We start from the raw sequence: 18,410 nt of genomic DNA, 5'->3' as shown, positions 1-18,410 counted from the left end.
ACTAATCTTTGACAAAGGTGCCAATAATACACAATGTGAAAAGGACAACCTCTTCAATAAATGGTGTTGGAAAAATGGATATACACATGCCAAACAAGGAAACCATATTATCTTCTTACACCATATACAAAATTAACTCAAAATGATTAAAGCTTTAAAATAAGACCCGAAGTTGTAAACTCCTAGGAGAAAATATAGGGAAAAATCTTGCCATTGGTCTTGGCAATGACATTTTGGATATGGCACCAAAAGCAAAGCAACAAAAGCAAAAATAAATATGCGGGACTACATCAAACTAAAAAGCTGCTGCACAGCAAAGGAAAAAAAATCAACAAAATGAAAAAAGAAGCTATAGAATGGGAGAAAATATCTGTAAACCATACATTTGATAAGGGGTTAATATCTAAAATATATAAGGAACTCATACAATTCAATAGCAAAAACAACAAAAATCCAATTAAAAAATGGGCAAAGGAGTTGAACAGACATTTTTCCAAAGAAGAAATATAATAGCCAACAGGTACATGAAAGGTGCTCAACATCACTAATCATCAGGGAAATGCAAATTAAACCCACAATCAGATACCACCTCACACTTGCTAGAATGGCTATTATCAAAAGGTAAGAGATAAAAAGTATTGGCAAGGATGTGGAGAAAAGGTAACGCCTGTATGCCATTGGTGGCAATGTAAATTTCTGGGAACAGAAAACAGTCTATCTATCTAGAAAACCCAAAAGACTCCACAAAAAAAAAAAAAAAAAAAAAAGGAAGAACTGATACATGAATTCACCAAAGTGGCAGGATATAAAATCAATGTACCAAAATCTGTTGCTTTTCGGGGCAGCCCGGGTAGCTCAGTGGTTTAGGCACTGCCTTCAGCCCAGGGCGTGATCCTGGAGACCCAGGACGGAGTCCCGCGTCAGGCTCCCTGCAGGGAGCCTGCTTCTCCCTCATCCTGTGTCTCTGCCTCTCTCTGTGTCTCTCATGAATAAATAAAATCTTTAAAAAAAAATCTATTTCTTTTCTATACACCAATAATGAAACAGCAGAAAGCGAAATCAAGGAATCAATCCCATCTACCATTGCACCAAAAACCATAAGATCCTTAGGAATAAACATAACTAAACAGGTGAAAAATCTGTATGCTGAAAACTATAGAACACTTATGAAAGAAACGGAAGAAAACACAAAGAAATGGAAAAACATTCTATGCTCATGGAATGGAAAAACAAATGTCAAAATATCTATACTACCCAAAGCAATCTACACATTCAATGCAATCCCTATCAAAATAACAGCAGCATTTTTTTACAGAGCTAGAACAGACAATTCTAAAATTTGTATGGAACTAGAAAAGATTGCATATAGCCAAAGTAATGTTGAAAAAGAACAAATCTGGTGGGAATGCAAATTGGTGCAGCCACTCTGGGACACAGTATGGAGGTTCTTCAAAAAGTTAAAAGTAGAACTATACTACAACCCAGCAATTGCACTACTAGATATCTATCCAAAGGATACAAAAATACAAATTCAAAGGGGCGCATGCACCTCAATGTTTATAGCAGCAATGTCCACAATAGCCAAAGTATGCAAAGAGCCCAAATGTCCATTGGCTGATGAATACACACACACACAAAACAGAATATTACTCAGCCATCAAAAAGAATGAAATCTTGCCATTTGCAATGAGGTAGATGGAACTAAGAGTGTATTGTGCTCAGTGAAAAAGGTCAGAGAAAGACAAATACAATATTTCACTCATGTGGCATTTAAGAAACAAAACAGATGAACATAGAAGAAGGGAAATAAAAATTCAGGTAAAAACAGAGAGGGAGGCAAACCATAAGAGACTCTTAAAGATAGAGAAAAAACTCAGGTGTGCTGGAGGAGAAAAGGAACAGGGGATGTGTTAAAAGGTGACAGGCATTAAGGAGGGCACTTGCGATGAGCACTGGGTGTTATACGTAAATAATGAATCACTAGATTCTACTCCTGAAAACTAATACTACACTATACGTTAACTAATTTGAATTTAAGTAAAATCTTGGAGAAAAAACACAGTATAGAGGTTCCTAGAAAATTAAAAATAGAACTATCATATAACCCAGCAATCCTTCTTCTGGGTATATACATCCAAAGGAAATGAAATCAGTCCCTTACAGAGATATCTGCCCTTCCACATTCATTGCGTTATTCACAATAGCCAAGATATGAGAATTACATAAATATTCATTGATGGAGAAATGGATAAAGAAACTATCACTTTCATACACACACACACACACACACAAATATTATATAGCCTTTTTAAAAAAAGAAGGAAATCCTGCTACTGGTGACAGAGATGAACCTGAACACTGTACTACACAGAAAAACAAATACTGTATGATCTCACTTGCATGTGGAATCTAAAAAAAGTCAAATTTATAGCAGCAGAGAGTAGACTGGTGGTTTCGAGGGGCTTGTGGGTGAGAGAAATAGGAAGATACAGGTCAAGGTACAAACTTTCAATTATAAGATGACTAAATTCTGGGTGAATAATGAGGAATAATGTATACTTGAAATTTGCCAAGAGGAGATCTTAAATGTTCTCATCACACAGCAAAACAAAAGGTAACTATCTGAGGTGATGGATGTTATTAATTAGCTTGACTGTGGTGACCACTTCACAATGTATACCTAGATAAAATCATCATGCTGTACACCTTAAATATACACAATTTTTATTTCTGTTATACCTCAAAAAAGCTGGGGGGGGGATATTTTAAAAAATTACCTAGTTTAATAAACTTACTTTCCCTTTCAGTAGAATTTTTTTCTCTACCTAAACCAAAATCTTAAAAATCCCACCTCTCACTGTAAAGATTGAGAAAACAAGATACCAAGAGATAGTGATTTGCTGTAGGTCAAATGTTAAAACTAGAAATAGAACCCAAGCCTCTTAGCTCTGAATCTAGTATTTTCCAGTATACCTTTTTGTTTCTGAGACTCTTTTTTTTATTATATTTTTTTAATTTTTATTTTATTTATTTATGATAGTCACAGAGAGAGAGAGAGAGAGGCAGAGACACAGGCAGAGGGAGAAGCAGGCTCCATGCACCGGGAGCCCGACGTGGGATTCGATCCCGGGTCTCCAGGATCGCACCCTGGGCCAAAGGCAGGCGCCAAACCGCTGCGCCACCCAGGGATCCCCTCTGAGACTCTTTTATAGTACCATTTAGAAAATAAGTTTGCCCTTAATGGGATAATTCTGAAAAAAAAAAAAAAGAGCTAAATTATTCTATTACGGAATAATGTGGCCACACATTGCTTCATTCCACCTTCATCAGAAAAAAAGACAATCCTAAGGCACGTGGGTAGCTCAGTCAGTTAAGCATCTATCTGACTCTTATCTGACTCTTGATTTCATCTCAGGGTCTTAAGACTGAGCCCCACATCAGGGTCCACATCGAGCATGGAACCTGTCTAAAGTTCTCTCTCTCTCTCTCTCTAAAAATAAGACAATCCCAAAAGCAAATTTATAGAATCGGTTATAGGGCAATTCTAGTTGTCAGTTAATGCTCAATCTTATATTCAATACTATCTGTAATCATCATTTTGTTAGGTATGTAAATATTGATAAAGCTAAATAAGCCACAAAAGAGTTCACTTATGTCGTTTGTTCTGCTTAAGAAAACTGCATAATACCTTTAGAAAAAGGTTCCATCAAATAATTTTTTAGTAATCTAAATGTTAAAATTAGCTATATGGACTATTCACAAAAGTTATCCCTGTGGTTATACTGACTAAATAAGGAGTCATTACTGTCAGTAGGTGGTTGGTATCTGATCTTTAGTAACACCAGGCAGCAAGTTGTAGCAGTTTACGAAACACATTCAGATGTTTAGTAGATTTCTTGATTCTAATGACTTGTAAGACAATTTTGGACACTGACCTTGCCACAAAATAATGGGTTTTACTGGTTGCTTTCATTCATCCTTATTTTTGGTGAGCCATCATTAAGGTGCACCACGGTGGCATTTCGTTAAGTCACAAACATTCACAGTTCAAACCCACAAATTGCAGTGATAACGTGTTAGCTCTTGGGAGGACTGAATTAACTAGTACCAGTTGCTGAGACAATCACTTGAGACTAGTCTCTGCTTAGTGATACCTGCAGCATTCATTAGTTCACCACCATGTGCAACTAACTTTTAATATTCGTGGAGAAAAGTAGTTTGCACTATGATTCAAGGACCGCACAAATGTGAGGTGGGAGGAGGGCCAGAAACAGTCAAGTTCACATCCCTGAGCCCTCAGGAAAAAGGATTTCTCACTCTCTTGCTCTCTCTCACAGACACTTAAAGATTTTTCTATTAAGAACAAATGGAGAAATATGACCAATCCATGTATATATTCATTCCAGTTACATTCACCATCCTGTCTTACATGTTTAGACATTCTGAAAATGTCAAAGCACATCCTAGCATAGTATAATAGTGCTGTAAAAACAACAGAAAACCTATTCTTTAGTAATTCTTTTAGCTCGGAAATCACAGCTGGTCACCAACTTCAGAGTCGTTCTGAGTTAGGAGCAACAGGATAGTACTGTTGAATAAACACTAGATCTGAAATCAGAAGATTTGCACTTCAAATGCACTTTCTTGATAAATGAATATATGCATTGCCTAGTATATAATAAACACTAAAACGTTTTCTTCCTTTCTAACTACAGCTAAAGACACGTCATAATACAGGGGAAGGTACTCAGGTATTCATGGACTTACCTTCTCCAGTTACATTCATTTGAAGTAAACAACACTGCTTAAAGAAAGGTATCTGCCATGTTTGTCCCTACTAAGTGCATATACTAGAGAAATATTTTTCTCTGCAATTGTTCATAATGTAAATAAAATCCTTACTTTCTTCAGAATTACTACAAATCTGTTTTGCAGAATAAGCACAAATCTTATTCTTTTAGAATCATCTGGATGACGGGTGGAATAGGGTCAGTTTAAGGGGTCCAGATAAAGGGCAGAAGGAAATGGAGGTAACTTCTGGCTCTTCCATCAGTTCCTAAGGCTTTCCAAATTAACAGATGAGTAGTGTTCTCTTTACTACACTTTCGGTAAACTCAATTAAAAGACTATCGGTCTCAAATTCAACCTCTTGCTAAAATACAAAGTATAAAGGACAGAAACAGCATCGGTGATTTGCTTTATCATTTAATAGCAAAATTATATACTGAAGGCAAAAGATAACAGCACCAGGCACAGGTGCTATGGAAAAGCCTATCTTGGTGGCAGTGTCTGGCAATTTTTAGCACTGGAGAAAAGAGTGAACTAAAAAATTAAGAATATCATGGTCGTTAGCATTTATTCTTTGGCAGACTATTAGCTCACTACATGTGAAAGTTTTGGTAAAGTAGACTTTTAGAAATTTGTTTAAATTTCAGACATAGGAAAAGCCTTCTCCTATTAGCCATTTATTGAACATTGCCATTTATTTCCATTGTTATGCATTGCCACAGAGCCCAATTATTTCTTTGTTTCCTTGTTCACATTTAGTCTGCATTTATCACAAATAAAAAAAAAAAAAAAGACCACAAGGATGTCATTACCCTTCAGCATTTCCCAATGCATAAATCCTAATTTGCATCAAATCCTTGAAGAAATGTAGACTGCAGTGAAAGACATGTCCTTCTGTAAAAAGTACTGTAAATAATGAAATAATTTTTAGCTCAATATATACACACAAAACTATATATAGAGTTAAACTGACAAAGGTGCTTTTATGTATCTTAGGTGTATGATATTCAATAGGCTTAGCATACCTTATTTGAGAAGAATACAATCTTTAAACGTAAGACAGTTAAGAATAACTTATATAAATTCACTTTTCTATTGAATTCACTGAACTAGAAATCTTATGCACCATAACTGATGGGAAAAGCTATTAAATAATCAATGCCGCTGATACTTAGTGTAGTTCTCAAAGGCCTATAACCTTTCCCAAAAATCAGTATTTGAAACCTGCCATTTTAGGAAAAAACAAAAAAAAAACAAAAACTCCCACAACTTTTAACTATTTTTACTCAAGTTATAGGAAAGCTTTGAAACAAGGTCCTCTAAGCACTCTAAGAAAATTAATTTTAAAAGAGGGGGGCCATTAGAAGGGCCTTAATTTCTAAGAATATCAGCCTGAGAAGTAACTCTATATGAAGACAATGCCTAAGTATCTCTAAAAAGTAAGGGGGGAAAAAAAGTAATTAAAAATGTTGCATTCTACAAACTGGGCATAGCACAAAAATGACTCAAAGAGGGAAATTTAATGAAAAGATTAAAAAACTGAAAGCAAATTAATTGATTAAAACACAAAGACATACACACACACATGAAGTCATTCAACATTACATGCTGGCTGGCTTTGTATTTTCTTTTAAAATGTAATCATAACTTTTTAATGTATAAAACAATAAAGCTCTCAATAATAATCATGAAAAAATCTAATCAAATTTCACTCTAGAGTCAGTGATCTGCTAGCACATTAGGCCTAAATAAATGTTATGTTAAATCAGGAATCAACGCATGCTATTTTCCATAAAAGGAGCCATATAAATTACAAGCTCTTCCATGTTTTTTTTAAACTAGATTTGGTACACTTAAGAATAAGCAGTATTCTCCATCCGGAGTACTCTAATGCAACTGCTTTTATATCTTTTAGAATTTTTAATTCATCCTAATGTTCAATCTTTACAAAAAAAACCACAAAAGGATTTGCAGTTGCTACTTACTATCTTAGCTTACACAGTAAAATTGTGAGCATTTGTAATGTTTCTAAATCCATAGGTTTTGCTCTGAGGTTTCATAAAGAAGCAACTTTATTTTCTTTTGGATATTACTCGTGATTTTAGCTTACAGATTATTAATTTTTAACACTAACATCCTGTTATATTCTCATTTGAGTTGTTCTATTTATCTCAAAGGTAGACTTTATGTATTACCATTACAAAAAAATAACTATTTGCATAATACTTTATGATTTTACATCTATTACAAACACATCACAGGGAGCCTGAGGATGCATTCAGCAGCTTGTCATTCACCACTTCAAGACCCTTCAGAACCAAACAAGGGGGAGGGTGACATTTTGCTAATGGCAGAAGTAAAGAAATGAATATAAATAACAAACCTTGAAGTTTTAAAAATACAAAAGAAATTTTAAAAATACAAACAAAAATATGATCCACATACATAAACAAGATAGTTTTAATTTGTAAAAGTTCATATCCTTATACAGAGCAAGGTAAAGATTTATGTATCTTTTGTTATGATACCCTTTAAAATCATCTAAAATTGTGCTACAAAAATAAATTGCCATCTTGTTGAATTTTATAAAGTATTAAAATTTGATTGCATCTTTACAGAAATCAGCTTTTCCTCAGCTTTGTGAAATAATCAGAGTGTCATTTATTACTACAGCCATAACCCTGTAAATATACATATTAAGAATGTTTAAGAGGGAAATAATAACCTAACATGTTTGGAAATCATGTTGTTTCATTACTTCTTCTTGGTAAAACAATTACAAAGAAAAGTGTTTAAAGCTTCTGTATTTTCTTCCATAACCACCAGTCCAGATTTAAAAAAATACTGAATGCTCAGTTATGTCACCTCCAGCCCAAATGCTCATAGCACTTGAAGCTTTTTGTAAACAATATGCCTCTATACTAAATACATATCCCTTGAGCCACCATCCACTTAATCTAACATTTTTAAATGTAGTTTTAAATGCAGCATAACACCTCTTTACACACACACACACACACACACACACACACACACACACAGGAGTGTGCAGAAAAGGAAGGAGGTGGAGAGCAAGAAATGGAGCACGTTGTTGTTTTTCATTCATGCAGTATAGTGATGTCAGTGTCTGCAGCAGCAGCAACAGCGGCGGCAGCAGGAGCCTTGACCTGTGGAGGCTAAAATCCACTGAAGTCAGAACCTTGCAGAATTTAAAAGAAACTGAGTAGATAATGTTTGAAAGATTGTTCAACTGTTCATAGCACAGATTTTAAACGGCCAGCTAAACAGAATAGATTATTTGCACAGTTTTAATTTGGGTAGAGAGGGGCAAGGCAGGATGTGGAGAAGTAACATAAAGGTAATATAATCAGGGAACTGGAGGCTGAAGAGCCTGCATTCAAAATCCCTTAAATGTAGGAAACTGACAAACCACCTGGTGTTAAAAACAGCAGAAAAGCCTCTTCTATTCCCAATACAAGCTCTCTGGTGCTGCAAATCTGTCTGCTGCACAACCAGACTCAGAAAAGTGTTTTCATCGTGATTACATTAAAATTGCATTTAACTCGGATACGCCACACTACAACAAAGAGGATAGCTTAAGCCTGATCGCAAATTTCATTAAAACTACTTTATGATGGACCATGTAATTCTTCAGCAATTAAGGCTTTTGAAGGATACAGAAAAACAAGTTGTACTAGGATGTGTTGTAAGATGTTAGTGTTTATCAACAAAAGGGGAGGAGGCACTGGATGGCCATTAAATTGTTGCAGCAACTACTCTTACTCTGCCCACAAAACCCTGTGTACACAGTCTGAAATGGTTATTTTATGGCTGTTACATTAGTCCCTAAAAGAAAATCCCAAAACTCAATCTATGTACTGTTGAAGCTAAATCACTCAAAAATTTCTCTTAACTGCTGCCTTCTATTCGTTCCTTTACCTCTCATTTCATATAGCTCCAGAAAATGTGCATGGGAGCTGCATATGGCATTAATCTGTTAGAAAATGGTGGCCTTTTCTATAAAATACAGCCAAAGATGTTGTGTTCGGTTGTGGTCATTATTAGGGCGATCACGTTGTTTTCATTCATTCATTCAGGATTTGCTGGAGGATGTCAGTTTCTGCAGCAGCTGGCCTGACCTGGGGGAGGAGTGGGGGAGCAAATTCCTCCTGGTGCATACAGATTACAGGAGGTATTTCTTGGTGCTCCTGTACACATACCATTGCACTACATCCTACTCTGCCACACCATCAAGTGGTCTGAAAACAAGTGCCTTAGCAACATGCTAATTTATCAGCCAGAAGTATTTAAAAAAAAAACAAAAAAAACAAAAAAACCAAAAACCAGCCAAACTGCAATCCATCATAACATAATCACTTTTCTCTAAGTCTTTCGTTTAAAAACAAAACTCCATTAAAAAAATTTCCACATACCACATAAACGTACAGAGAGCTCCACAGTGTTACCCTTCCAAGCAGAGAGTTTTCCACTCGGTATGATCAGTTGTCTCCACAATGCTGCTGCTGCAGCAGCAGCAGCAGCAGCAGCAGCAGCAGCATCTGTAGCTCTAGCCTGGCATCTAATTATATTAGCTACTCCACTCTCCCTTATGAGCTTTAAGTCCCTGTTTTGGCTAATCTTCCTTTTCTCCCCCAGGACTCAACTAGATCATGCACTGTGTCCCCAGACATAAACAAAACCAAACCAAAACACAAAACATTAAGGGAAGCCGACAGCATCCACTAGCTCACCATTACCTTTGACACCTAACAAAAAAGAAACTTGAGATCCTTTAACAGCTCAACTCAACTGTTAAGTGTACTTAAAAATGGAAGGAAAAAGTGAGCACACTCCACAAATAGGTCTTTAGAAATTTACCATGAAAATCCTGAGTTGGGCATAGACGGTGTCCAGGGAAGTACTGCTGTGATGCATATGACTATATAAAGTAGAGAAAAGAGGGAGACCAAAAAAAAAAAAAAAAAAAAAAATCCCCACCATCCAACCACCACCACCACCACCACCACCGCCACCCTATACAGCACACTTCAACTGCACATTCACAACTGTCTCCCCTACACATCCAACAGATCACCCTTCCAAAAAAGAAATGTATTCATACATATCCCAGTAGTCTCAGGGACACTGCGAGGAACTTTGCAGGGAAGCACAAAGAGGCTGCAGATTACAACCCGCTACCTTATCGGGCTGCCAGAGTTTGTGTGCGTGTGTTTTTAAGTGTTTTGCCCAGCTCCTCCTTCCCCCGCTACCAACAGCACACACGTACGTGAGCGGGCTAATCAGCTCACAAACTGGAAGGGAAAAAAAAAAAAACAAAAAAAAAACCTTTCGATGCAGGCGAGTGATGGAAGATAAAATCTGAGGGGCGGCATGTGGGTCAAGTAAAAGTTGCTGTGCAGTTCGCTCCTCCGAGCCCCGCAGCCCCGCGGCGACCGCAGGGAGGTGAGGTTCCCAAAGCCACTTTCACACCTTCGGTAATGCACTAGCAAAGAGAAGCCCGGAGAGGCTGCAGTTTCCACGGACCGAACCGTCGGGGAAGCCGCCGCCCGGGAGGCCCGAAGGGTTGGGCTCGCTACCTCTGCACACGGGCGAGCCGGGGCTCCGTCTCTCAGGTGAGGTGCTCCTCCGGTGGCTCTCGGGGGACCGTCTCGGGCGGCCCTTGGCCCGCGGCGCCGGCTCGGTCGGGGCCGCGGCCGGCGGCGGCGTAGGGCTGGGCGGGCTGGGGCCGCGGGCCGCGCCGGGCCCCGGGAGGCTGCCCAGCGAGGAGGAGGCGGCGGCGGCGGCGGCGGCGGCGGCGGCGGCGGGCGGGCGCGTGGGGCTGTGCTGGCTGCCGCGCAGGAGCTGGTAGGGCACCGTGGCGCGGATGGGCTGCAGCAGCCGGCCGGCTCCCGCAGCCGGGGCGCACCCCACGCCGCCGCCGCCGCCGCCGCCGCCGCCGCCGCCGCCCGCACCGCTCCCGCTGCCGGCCGAGGGGGCGGCGGGCGGGGAGCCCGCGGCGCTGCGCCGCATCCTCTGCGGCGGGGGGTGAGGGGTCTGAGAGGAACTGGAGGAGGAGGAGGAGGAGGAGGAGGCAGTGGACATGGTGGCTCCCAGGGCCCGGGACGACGCCGGCCGACACCGAGGCGCGGAGCCGGAGGCGCGCGAGCGTGTGGGAGCCGGCGCGGCAGTGCGTGCGAGTGTGTAAGGGGGAGGGGCGCGGGCACCGGGGAGGAGGAGTCTCCCGCTCCCCTTCCCAACGCGCACCCCCGCCGCCTCGGAGCCTCGGCGCCGCGGCGAGGGGGAGGGGAAGGCTGCGACAACAAACGCCCAACGGCCCCAACCGCCGCGCCGGGCTCCGGGTGGCGGTCACGGCCGGGGCCGCGAGGAGCCCGGAGCCGCCGCCGCCGCCGCCGCCGCCGCCGCCGCCGCCGCCGCCCCGGGCATCGCGCTGACAGGGGAGCGGGACCACAGTCCGGCGCACGCCGCCTCAGGGGCCGCTCGCCGCCTCGCAGGGCTGCACGCGCGGGAGCGCCCGCCAACTGCAGGGAGGGCCCAGACCCCTGCTTCTGGGGATCGGGGCAGAGGAAAGGGCCTGGAGGGGTCTAGCTCCCCGCGGAGCCCGCGCCACCGCAAACGCCGCCGCCGCCGCCTCCGCCTCCGCCTGCTCCTCACCCCAAATGGCAACTGATTCCCCACCCGCGCCCCGCCCCCGGCACCGCCTCCCGGCGCTCGGACCCGGCAGCGGCCGCAACGAGCACTCCCATTGGCTCCGCCGCGCTCCACCAGCTCTCGAGTGGTTGGCCGCGGCGTAGGAGTGAGGGGAGCACTTACCAATGAGAGTGGCGCATGCTGCCTTGGGGGCGGGGCGTGAGGGAGTTAGAGGAGTGGGGAGGGGGCCAGCCGTGCGCCCCAGGGAGAGGCGTGAGAGTTGACAGCCTTGGAGGCGAGCGCCGGAGTTTGGGCTGCCCTAGGAAAGTGGGTCCGTGTGTGTCCTGCGCGTGCCCCGACACCCACAGACACACACACTCGGGTGAGCCAGTGGCGAGGGCTCCACCCTCCTGCGCCGATTGTGCAACTTGAGACAGACGACCCTGCTTTAACTTTGCAAGTACACCTGCTCTTTTGGGACGTTTTCGAGGTGGAACCAGAAGAACCCATCCCTTCCCATCTAGCTTCAGTAACCTCAGTTTTCGTGGCTTAGTGGGCCGATTGATCAAAAGAACTTCAGGGCATCAAAAGCAAAGTCTAGAAGCTGGATCGAACGACGGGCCAATGCTCTTTATAAAAGTCTACCTACCCTTAACGTTTGAGGTCATGCAGTGAAAAGAGAAGCAAATCTTGCATTCCAAGGCAATAGCTGAATTGCAAGGGTCAACAACGAATTGTACATCCTTACGCCATCAATTGGTTATATTAATGGAGGGCACCCCGTTGCCTTTCCCCAGAAGCAGATGGCCTCTTGGGAGAAATAAATACCAGACTTAATGTAACAATCCACTGTGGTAAATTTAGTTTTTATTCTGCAGTGAAACTGGAGAGATACAAAGATTTTTGGATGACTATCAAAAACCCAAGTTTACCCCTATAGCAGACCAAGGTTATAAACCTTATGCGGGAACAATTAAATTAAAGGTATACATCAGATTCTCTCCATTAATTTCCATGACATTAAAAAAAAGAGAGAGAGAGAGATGGAGAGAGAAGGGAGTTATCAAATTGGTCTGCTCTTGGTGTCCGCCCACACTGACAAGCTTCCTGTGATTTTAGACACTATGTTCAGGGGTTAGTTTCACTTAGAGGAGCCATCCGTCTCTGTTTCCTTGTGCTCTCAGACCAAAAAGCATACTAGCTTCTGTGAAAAGTAGATGAAACCCAATTAAAAAAAATACAAAAATTGCATCCAGTACTTCCCATTAAGACTGGTGGTAGTTCCTCACTTTATCAAACACTAGAATAATAGCTAACATTTAATGAACGTTCATCACATGCCAGCCACTGGCCTAAGAATGTTTTATGTGTTATGTCATTTAGTTCTCCTATAATCCGCAAGGTGGATACTATTATTATCCCCATGACGTTCTCCACTATAGCACAAAAAAGCTAAAAGTCTTGTCTGAGATTACTCAGCTAGTAAGTAGGGAGCTAAGAATCCAACTTAGGTAAACTAACTTGAATCTATAAGCCCTCTATCCTAGCACATCACAGCTTAAAGCTGTGGAGTATATGATTGGTAGAGAATTTACAAACAGTTCACAAATCTCCTGTATGAGATAAGTTCCCATTAGTTCAAAAGAAATTTTACAAGTGAAGATAGCCTACTACGTATGCTTTTCTTTCCACAATAACATATATTTTAATTATACATAGAGCAAAAACTTTATCTTTCAAATTTGGTGTAATTGATCTATTGTGTTAGTTTTTCCACCTAAAAGACTTCATTAATTAGGAAATTGCACTCTTTCATGAGGGAAAAAGTAAGTAGCTTCTTTGCTATGACTTTTTTAGCATATCAGAAACAAAAACTTTAACAGATCAAAATATGTGAAATAAAGAAAAAGGTCAGTAAATTACTAAGTTTTGATTTGATTACAACATAGTTTCATTATAGAAATATCCTCTCTGGCCTCTCCTAAATATAAGTATGGAACAACCTCAACACATTACAATAATTCTAAATTTATACCAGGCCACAGTCATAATGATCAATACTTGATTTGGATCTAAAACTGCATACCTAGCCATATTTTAAAGGTTTTCGGGGTATGTTCAAATTCTACCATAGCCAATTAAATCAGTCATCTAAAGCAAATCCAAATGACCCACACAGAGAACTACTAATGTCCTAAAATCCTATTTTTTAGTTACTTATAAGTCATCATGACCTGTTTAGATGGTCAATCAGCTTCTCTTTGCTAAAGAAATCTTGGTTGTCTCTTAAGCCTTTATTCTCATGAAATAAGTACTGATCTTCCTGTGTAAGGAGTTCAGTCTCCAAACAAATCAAAGGTGGGCTAAAATAAACTAAACCTGCTTTCAAGTGTCTATGTGTTGAGTTCTTAATAATGCTTTATCCTCATCAAGGCTGAGAGTAGGCTCCTATGGCATCACAGAAGCTTTAGGAAAATGTTCTCCTCAGTAAATTAGAAAATCCTGAGAAGGAGGTGTGGCTAGCTTGAGTAGCAGAGCACTGTTATACCACTGTGTTAGCTAGGATAGAATGGCCCAGGGCATGGATGCCTGAGTGGCTCAGCGGTTGAGCGTCTGCCGTTCTCTCAGGGCACGATCCTGGGATCCAGGATTGAATCCCACATTGGGCTCCCGGCATGGAGCCTGCTTCTCCCTCTGCCTATGTCTCTTCCTCTCTCTGCGTGTCTCTTGTGAATAAATAAAATCCTAAAAAAAAAAAAAAAAAAAAAAAGGTCCAGGGCAGATTATTTCTATTGGTTGAATATAAGTGGGACAATCTCTGGAAATTCTATATGAGACTTAATGTTAGTAATGACCTCCTTACTATGTTGCCCTGACTAGAAGAAAATAACATTGAAAAAACAGTTTGATGGCACGGGAGCCACCTTTGCTCTCAGTAGCCTTATGTCTTGGCTGTCTGTGGGACAGAAATTACCATTAGCTCATTTGAGGTAGAGTTCTAGTATATTATCTTCTTAGTTCATATATAGTAATGGACATGTTTTAGGTTAAATTAAAACTTGGAATCAATGACTACATATGATTAATATCCGGCCCCATGTAGAGAGAAAATGAGGTAAAGGAGCATCGGGCCTACAGAGCAATCAAACCTCTCTTTTCTGGTTTCATCCAGGTTTGCCAGGCTGCATGTCCAAGGTTCATCCAAATCTAAGAGGCAGTCCAGGCTGTCAGTATTAGCAATGAGGTCATGGCTGAGAAAGAACACTAAACAGATCTGCACTGATGTTCATCTTAAGCTGATTAAACTCTGTTGTAGGTAGATTCTTTATAGCAACAACAAAAAAAGCCTTGCCTGAATTTTTGTCCCTGGCAGATGCTTACAATAATACTCCTTACTGCTTGTGACAGCCTGCGTGCGCCTTTGCACTGGGTGCTGCTCCCTCTGCCTGAAAAGTTCTTGGCCCAGATATCCACATGGTTTGCTCCCTAATTTCCACCAGCTCTTTACTCAGAAGTCATCACCTTCATGATGAGAGCTTTTCTGAAAACCCTTTAAAAATTGCAAACACCCCTACGCATTTCCTAATCTGTATCCTACGTTTTTCCCCCAGAGAGCCTATCACAATCCAACCTATTATAATTATTTTTTGTTTTGTCCATCTAGAATATAAGAAGTATGAAAGCAAGACTTTTTGTTTTACAACTGCTGAATCTTCATAACAGTGCTTGGTACATGGTAGACGATCCATATATGCTCAATATTGTTGAAAGAGTAGCAAATTTTAACAAGTGCTTGTCGAACCCAAATTGTGCCTTTTATCAGAAAAAATACATACGACCATAGGTAGATCTGCTGAAAAGACATAGCCACAAAGCAGAAAAAATGTGCCATGCAGTTCCTATAAACCACACAGATATTTGCATTGGAATTGGTGTTCAAAAAGAAAGCATAAATTATATTCTGCTGAGTATACAGGCAAAGTGAAAAATATTAGCCCTAGTGGATATTGGAGGCTCATCAGAGGTTTGAAATGGACGGTGAAATTGGTGATGGAGAAACAGGCAGTTGACATTTGCAGAAAAAAAAAAAAATAACCAAGTGAAATGGACAGGGAAGCACAGTTGAGGACAGTTAGGGAATGACATCCTGCCGACTTGTAGACAGTTCTCTCTCACTGTAAAGAACGGCTATTCTCAAGAGGCCTATATAAAGGAACTGAAAAAAAAAATGTGTTTAAGTAGAAAGGAACATTTCATGTAAATAATACAAATTTTGCTTTGTTTTTTTCTCTAGTTTTATTGAGATATAATGACATAAGATTGTGTAAGTTTAATAATGATTTGGGGCTATCTAGGTCTATAATGCAAAATGATGAACACTATAAGGTTATTTAACACATCCATCACCTATGCGTGTGGTGAGAACTTTTAAAAATCTATTTCCTTAGCAACTTTCAAATATACAGTATAGTCTTGTCAACTACAGTCATCTCACTGTATATTTCAGCTCCAGAGTTTATTCATTTTATAACTAGAAGTCTGTATCTTTTGACCACTTTCACCCATTTCCCTCACTCCCCGCTCCCTGCCCTTGGTAACCACCAATCTGTTCTCTATTAGATAAGTTCGGGTTTATTTATTTTTTTTAGATTCCACATATAAGTAAGAATGTTTAGTATTTGTCTTTCTACATCTGACTTATTTTACTTAGCAAAATGTCTTTAAGTTTCATCCATGTAATCACAAATGGCAGGAATTTTTTCTCTTTATGACTAAAGAATATTACATTGTATTGTGTATATTTTATATTTCTATGTTTCCATGTCTTGACTATTATAAATGTGCAATGAACCTGGGTTTGCAAATATCTCTTTGACCTACCTACTCATTTCATTTTCTTTGGAAATATATCCAAAAGTGGGATTGCTAAATTATATGCTAGTTCTACTTTTAATCTTTTGAGGAATTTCCATCCTGTTTTCCATAGTGGCTGCACCACTTTACATTTTCACCAGCAGTGTTCAAGGGGTACTTTTTCTTTCTTTTTTTTTTTTTTTTTAAGATTTTATATATTTAATCATGACAGACACAGAGAGAGGCAGAGACATAGGCAGAGGGGGAAGCAAGCTCCCAGCAGGGAGCATGATGTGGGACTCAACCCCAGGACCCCAGGATCATGATCTGAGCCAAAGGTAGACACTCAACTGCTGAGCTACGCAGGTGTCCCAAGGGGTCCTTTTTCTGCGTAGCCTCACCAGCACTTGTTATCTCTTGTCTTTTCTGGAAAAGAAATTCTAACAAGTGTGAGTTGGTATTTCATTGTGGTTTTGATTTGCACTTCTCTGATGATTAATAATGTTGAGCATCTTTTCATGTACCTGTTGACCATGTGAATGCCTTTTTTGAAAAAAGTGTCTGTTTAGATCCTTTGCCCATTTCCTTTGCTGTGTAGAAGGCTTTTTTTAAAAAAAATGTATTTATTCATTAGAGATACAGAGAGAGAGAGAGAGAGGCAGAGGGAGAAGCAGGCTCCACGCAGGGAGCCCGACGTAGGACTTGATCCCAGGTCTCCAGGATTACGCCCTGGGCTGAAGGCAGTGCTAAACCGCTAAGCCACCGAGGCTGCCCGGCTTTTTAGTTTAATATAGTTTCACTTGTTTGATTTTGCTTTTGTTTCTTGTACTCTGGGCATTGTATCCATAAAATCCTTGCTAAGACCAATGTCAAGGAACTTTTTCCCAATGCTTTTTTCTAAAAGAAGTCCAAAAGAAGCAATAGAAATAGGGGTTATCTAATTTTTAAAGAGTAAATATCAAAAGAGCAAGTATGTAAGTATTCCTACAAGAATAGAAAACAGGAATGCCTAGGTGGCTCAGCGGTTGAGCATCTGCCTTTGGCTTAGGGCGTGATCCTGGGATCCTGGGATCGAGTCCCACATCGGGCACCCTGCATGAAGCCTGCTTCTCCTTCTGCCTACGTCTCTGCTTCTCTCTCTCTGTGTCTCTCATGAATAAATAAATAAAATCTAAAAAAAGAGTAGAAAACAGTGATGAGGACCACCAGGTTTTCAGCTTTCATTTCCACAGCAATTTCTATAGCCAACTATGTTGCCAGGGGCACATTCCCTAAACTGATATATAAGCTGACTTTTATCACTTAACTAAAAGACTATATTGTACAAAGCCAGGACATTCAGAAGCTGAAGATGTGGGGACCAAAGAAAACTGCAGATATTCTCTTTTCATGCTGTGGCATTGTATTTGTTTTAGCTCTGAACACAGTGTCAACAATGCATGAGAGCAGCAGTAATCCTATGAAGGGAGTATGCTTGATTATCATAGTGTTACTTTGTTTTTTTATGAGATTTTAGAGTGATTAAAATGTGTCCTGGATTAATTTCCTCTTATGTGTCTGAATTTTACTTTTTACTACATGAGTGAGTTAAGGCACTGTTGTTAAAGTGCAATCAATTCATCAGTGCTTGATGAGAGAAGTTTCTTGTTATTATTTTAAGCTATTTGTAGCAATAACTTTCAGTGTCCTATTCAGCATCTTATTGAAAAAGCCTGTACTAATACATCTAATTAGCCTATATGAAGATTTAATAACACATTACTGGCAGCAGGCCTCATCAAGTTCCTTATTAAATGTTTTCACAGTGTCAGACACTGCTGTATACTCTGTAGGGCACATCCGTTCTCACACTTTGGTAAATTGTAGTCTATCAGAGGCAAAAAGCTATGCCTACAAATCAAGGCAAAAATGATTTCTAAACATATGTCTTCAAGAGGAGAGGTGTAAATAAAAGAACATGGAAGTGATGAGAGGGAAAGATCACTGTTGAGGAAAGGCACCAAGAAGAAAAATATGGGGAAGTCTTGTCTTTAGGAAGACACAGGATATGTTACAAGATAATTGGACAGTCTACCTTGATTGATTATTGATGAAAGACAAACCTGGATCTGTGGATGACC

At 40.5% G+C, this 18,410-nt stretch overlaps 1 protein-coding gene across 2 annotated transcripts in view; it reads right to left on the bottom strand.

Moving 5' to 3' along the window:
- Positions 1-11,430, bottom strand: part of GLCCI1 (glucocorticoid induced 1) — a 101,553-nt gene extending 90,123 nt beyond the window's left edge. For both annotated transcript variants that reach the window (XM_055307333.1, XM_055307335.1), the window contains exon 1: positions 10,386-11,430. In XM_055307333.1, the coding sequence (XP_055163308.1) occupies positions 10,386-10,890 (505 nt within the window). In that variant the 5' untranslated portion in view covers positions 10,891-11,430. The remainder of the gene's footprint in view (positions 1-10,385) is intronic.
- Positions 11,431-18,410: the final 6,980 nt, after the last annotated feature.

The sequence above is a fragment of the Nyctereutes procyonoides genome, unplaced genomic scaffold (genome assembly GCF_905146905.1).
Source record: "Nyctereutes procyonoides isolate TBG_1078 unplaced genomic scaffold, NYPRO_anot_genome, whole genome shotgun sequence".
Classification (NCBI taxonomy): domain Eukaryota; kingdom Metazoa; phylum Chordata; class Mammalia; order Carnivora; family Canidae; genus Nyctereutes; species Nyctereutes procyonoides.
This window is presented reverse-complemented; position numbering and strand designations above follow the sequence as displayed.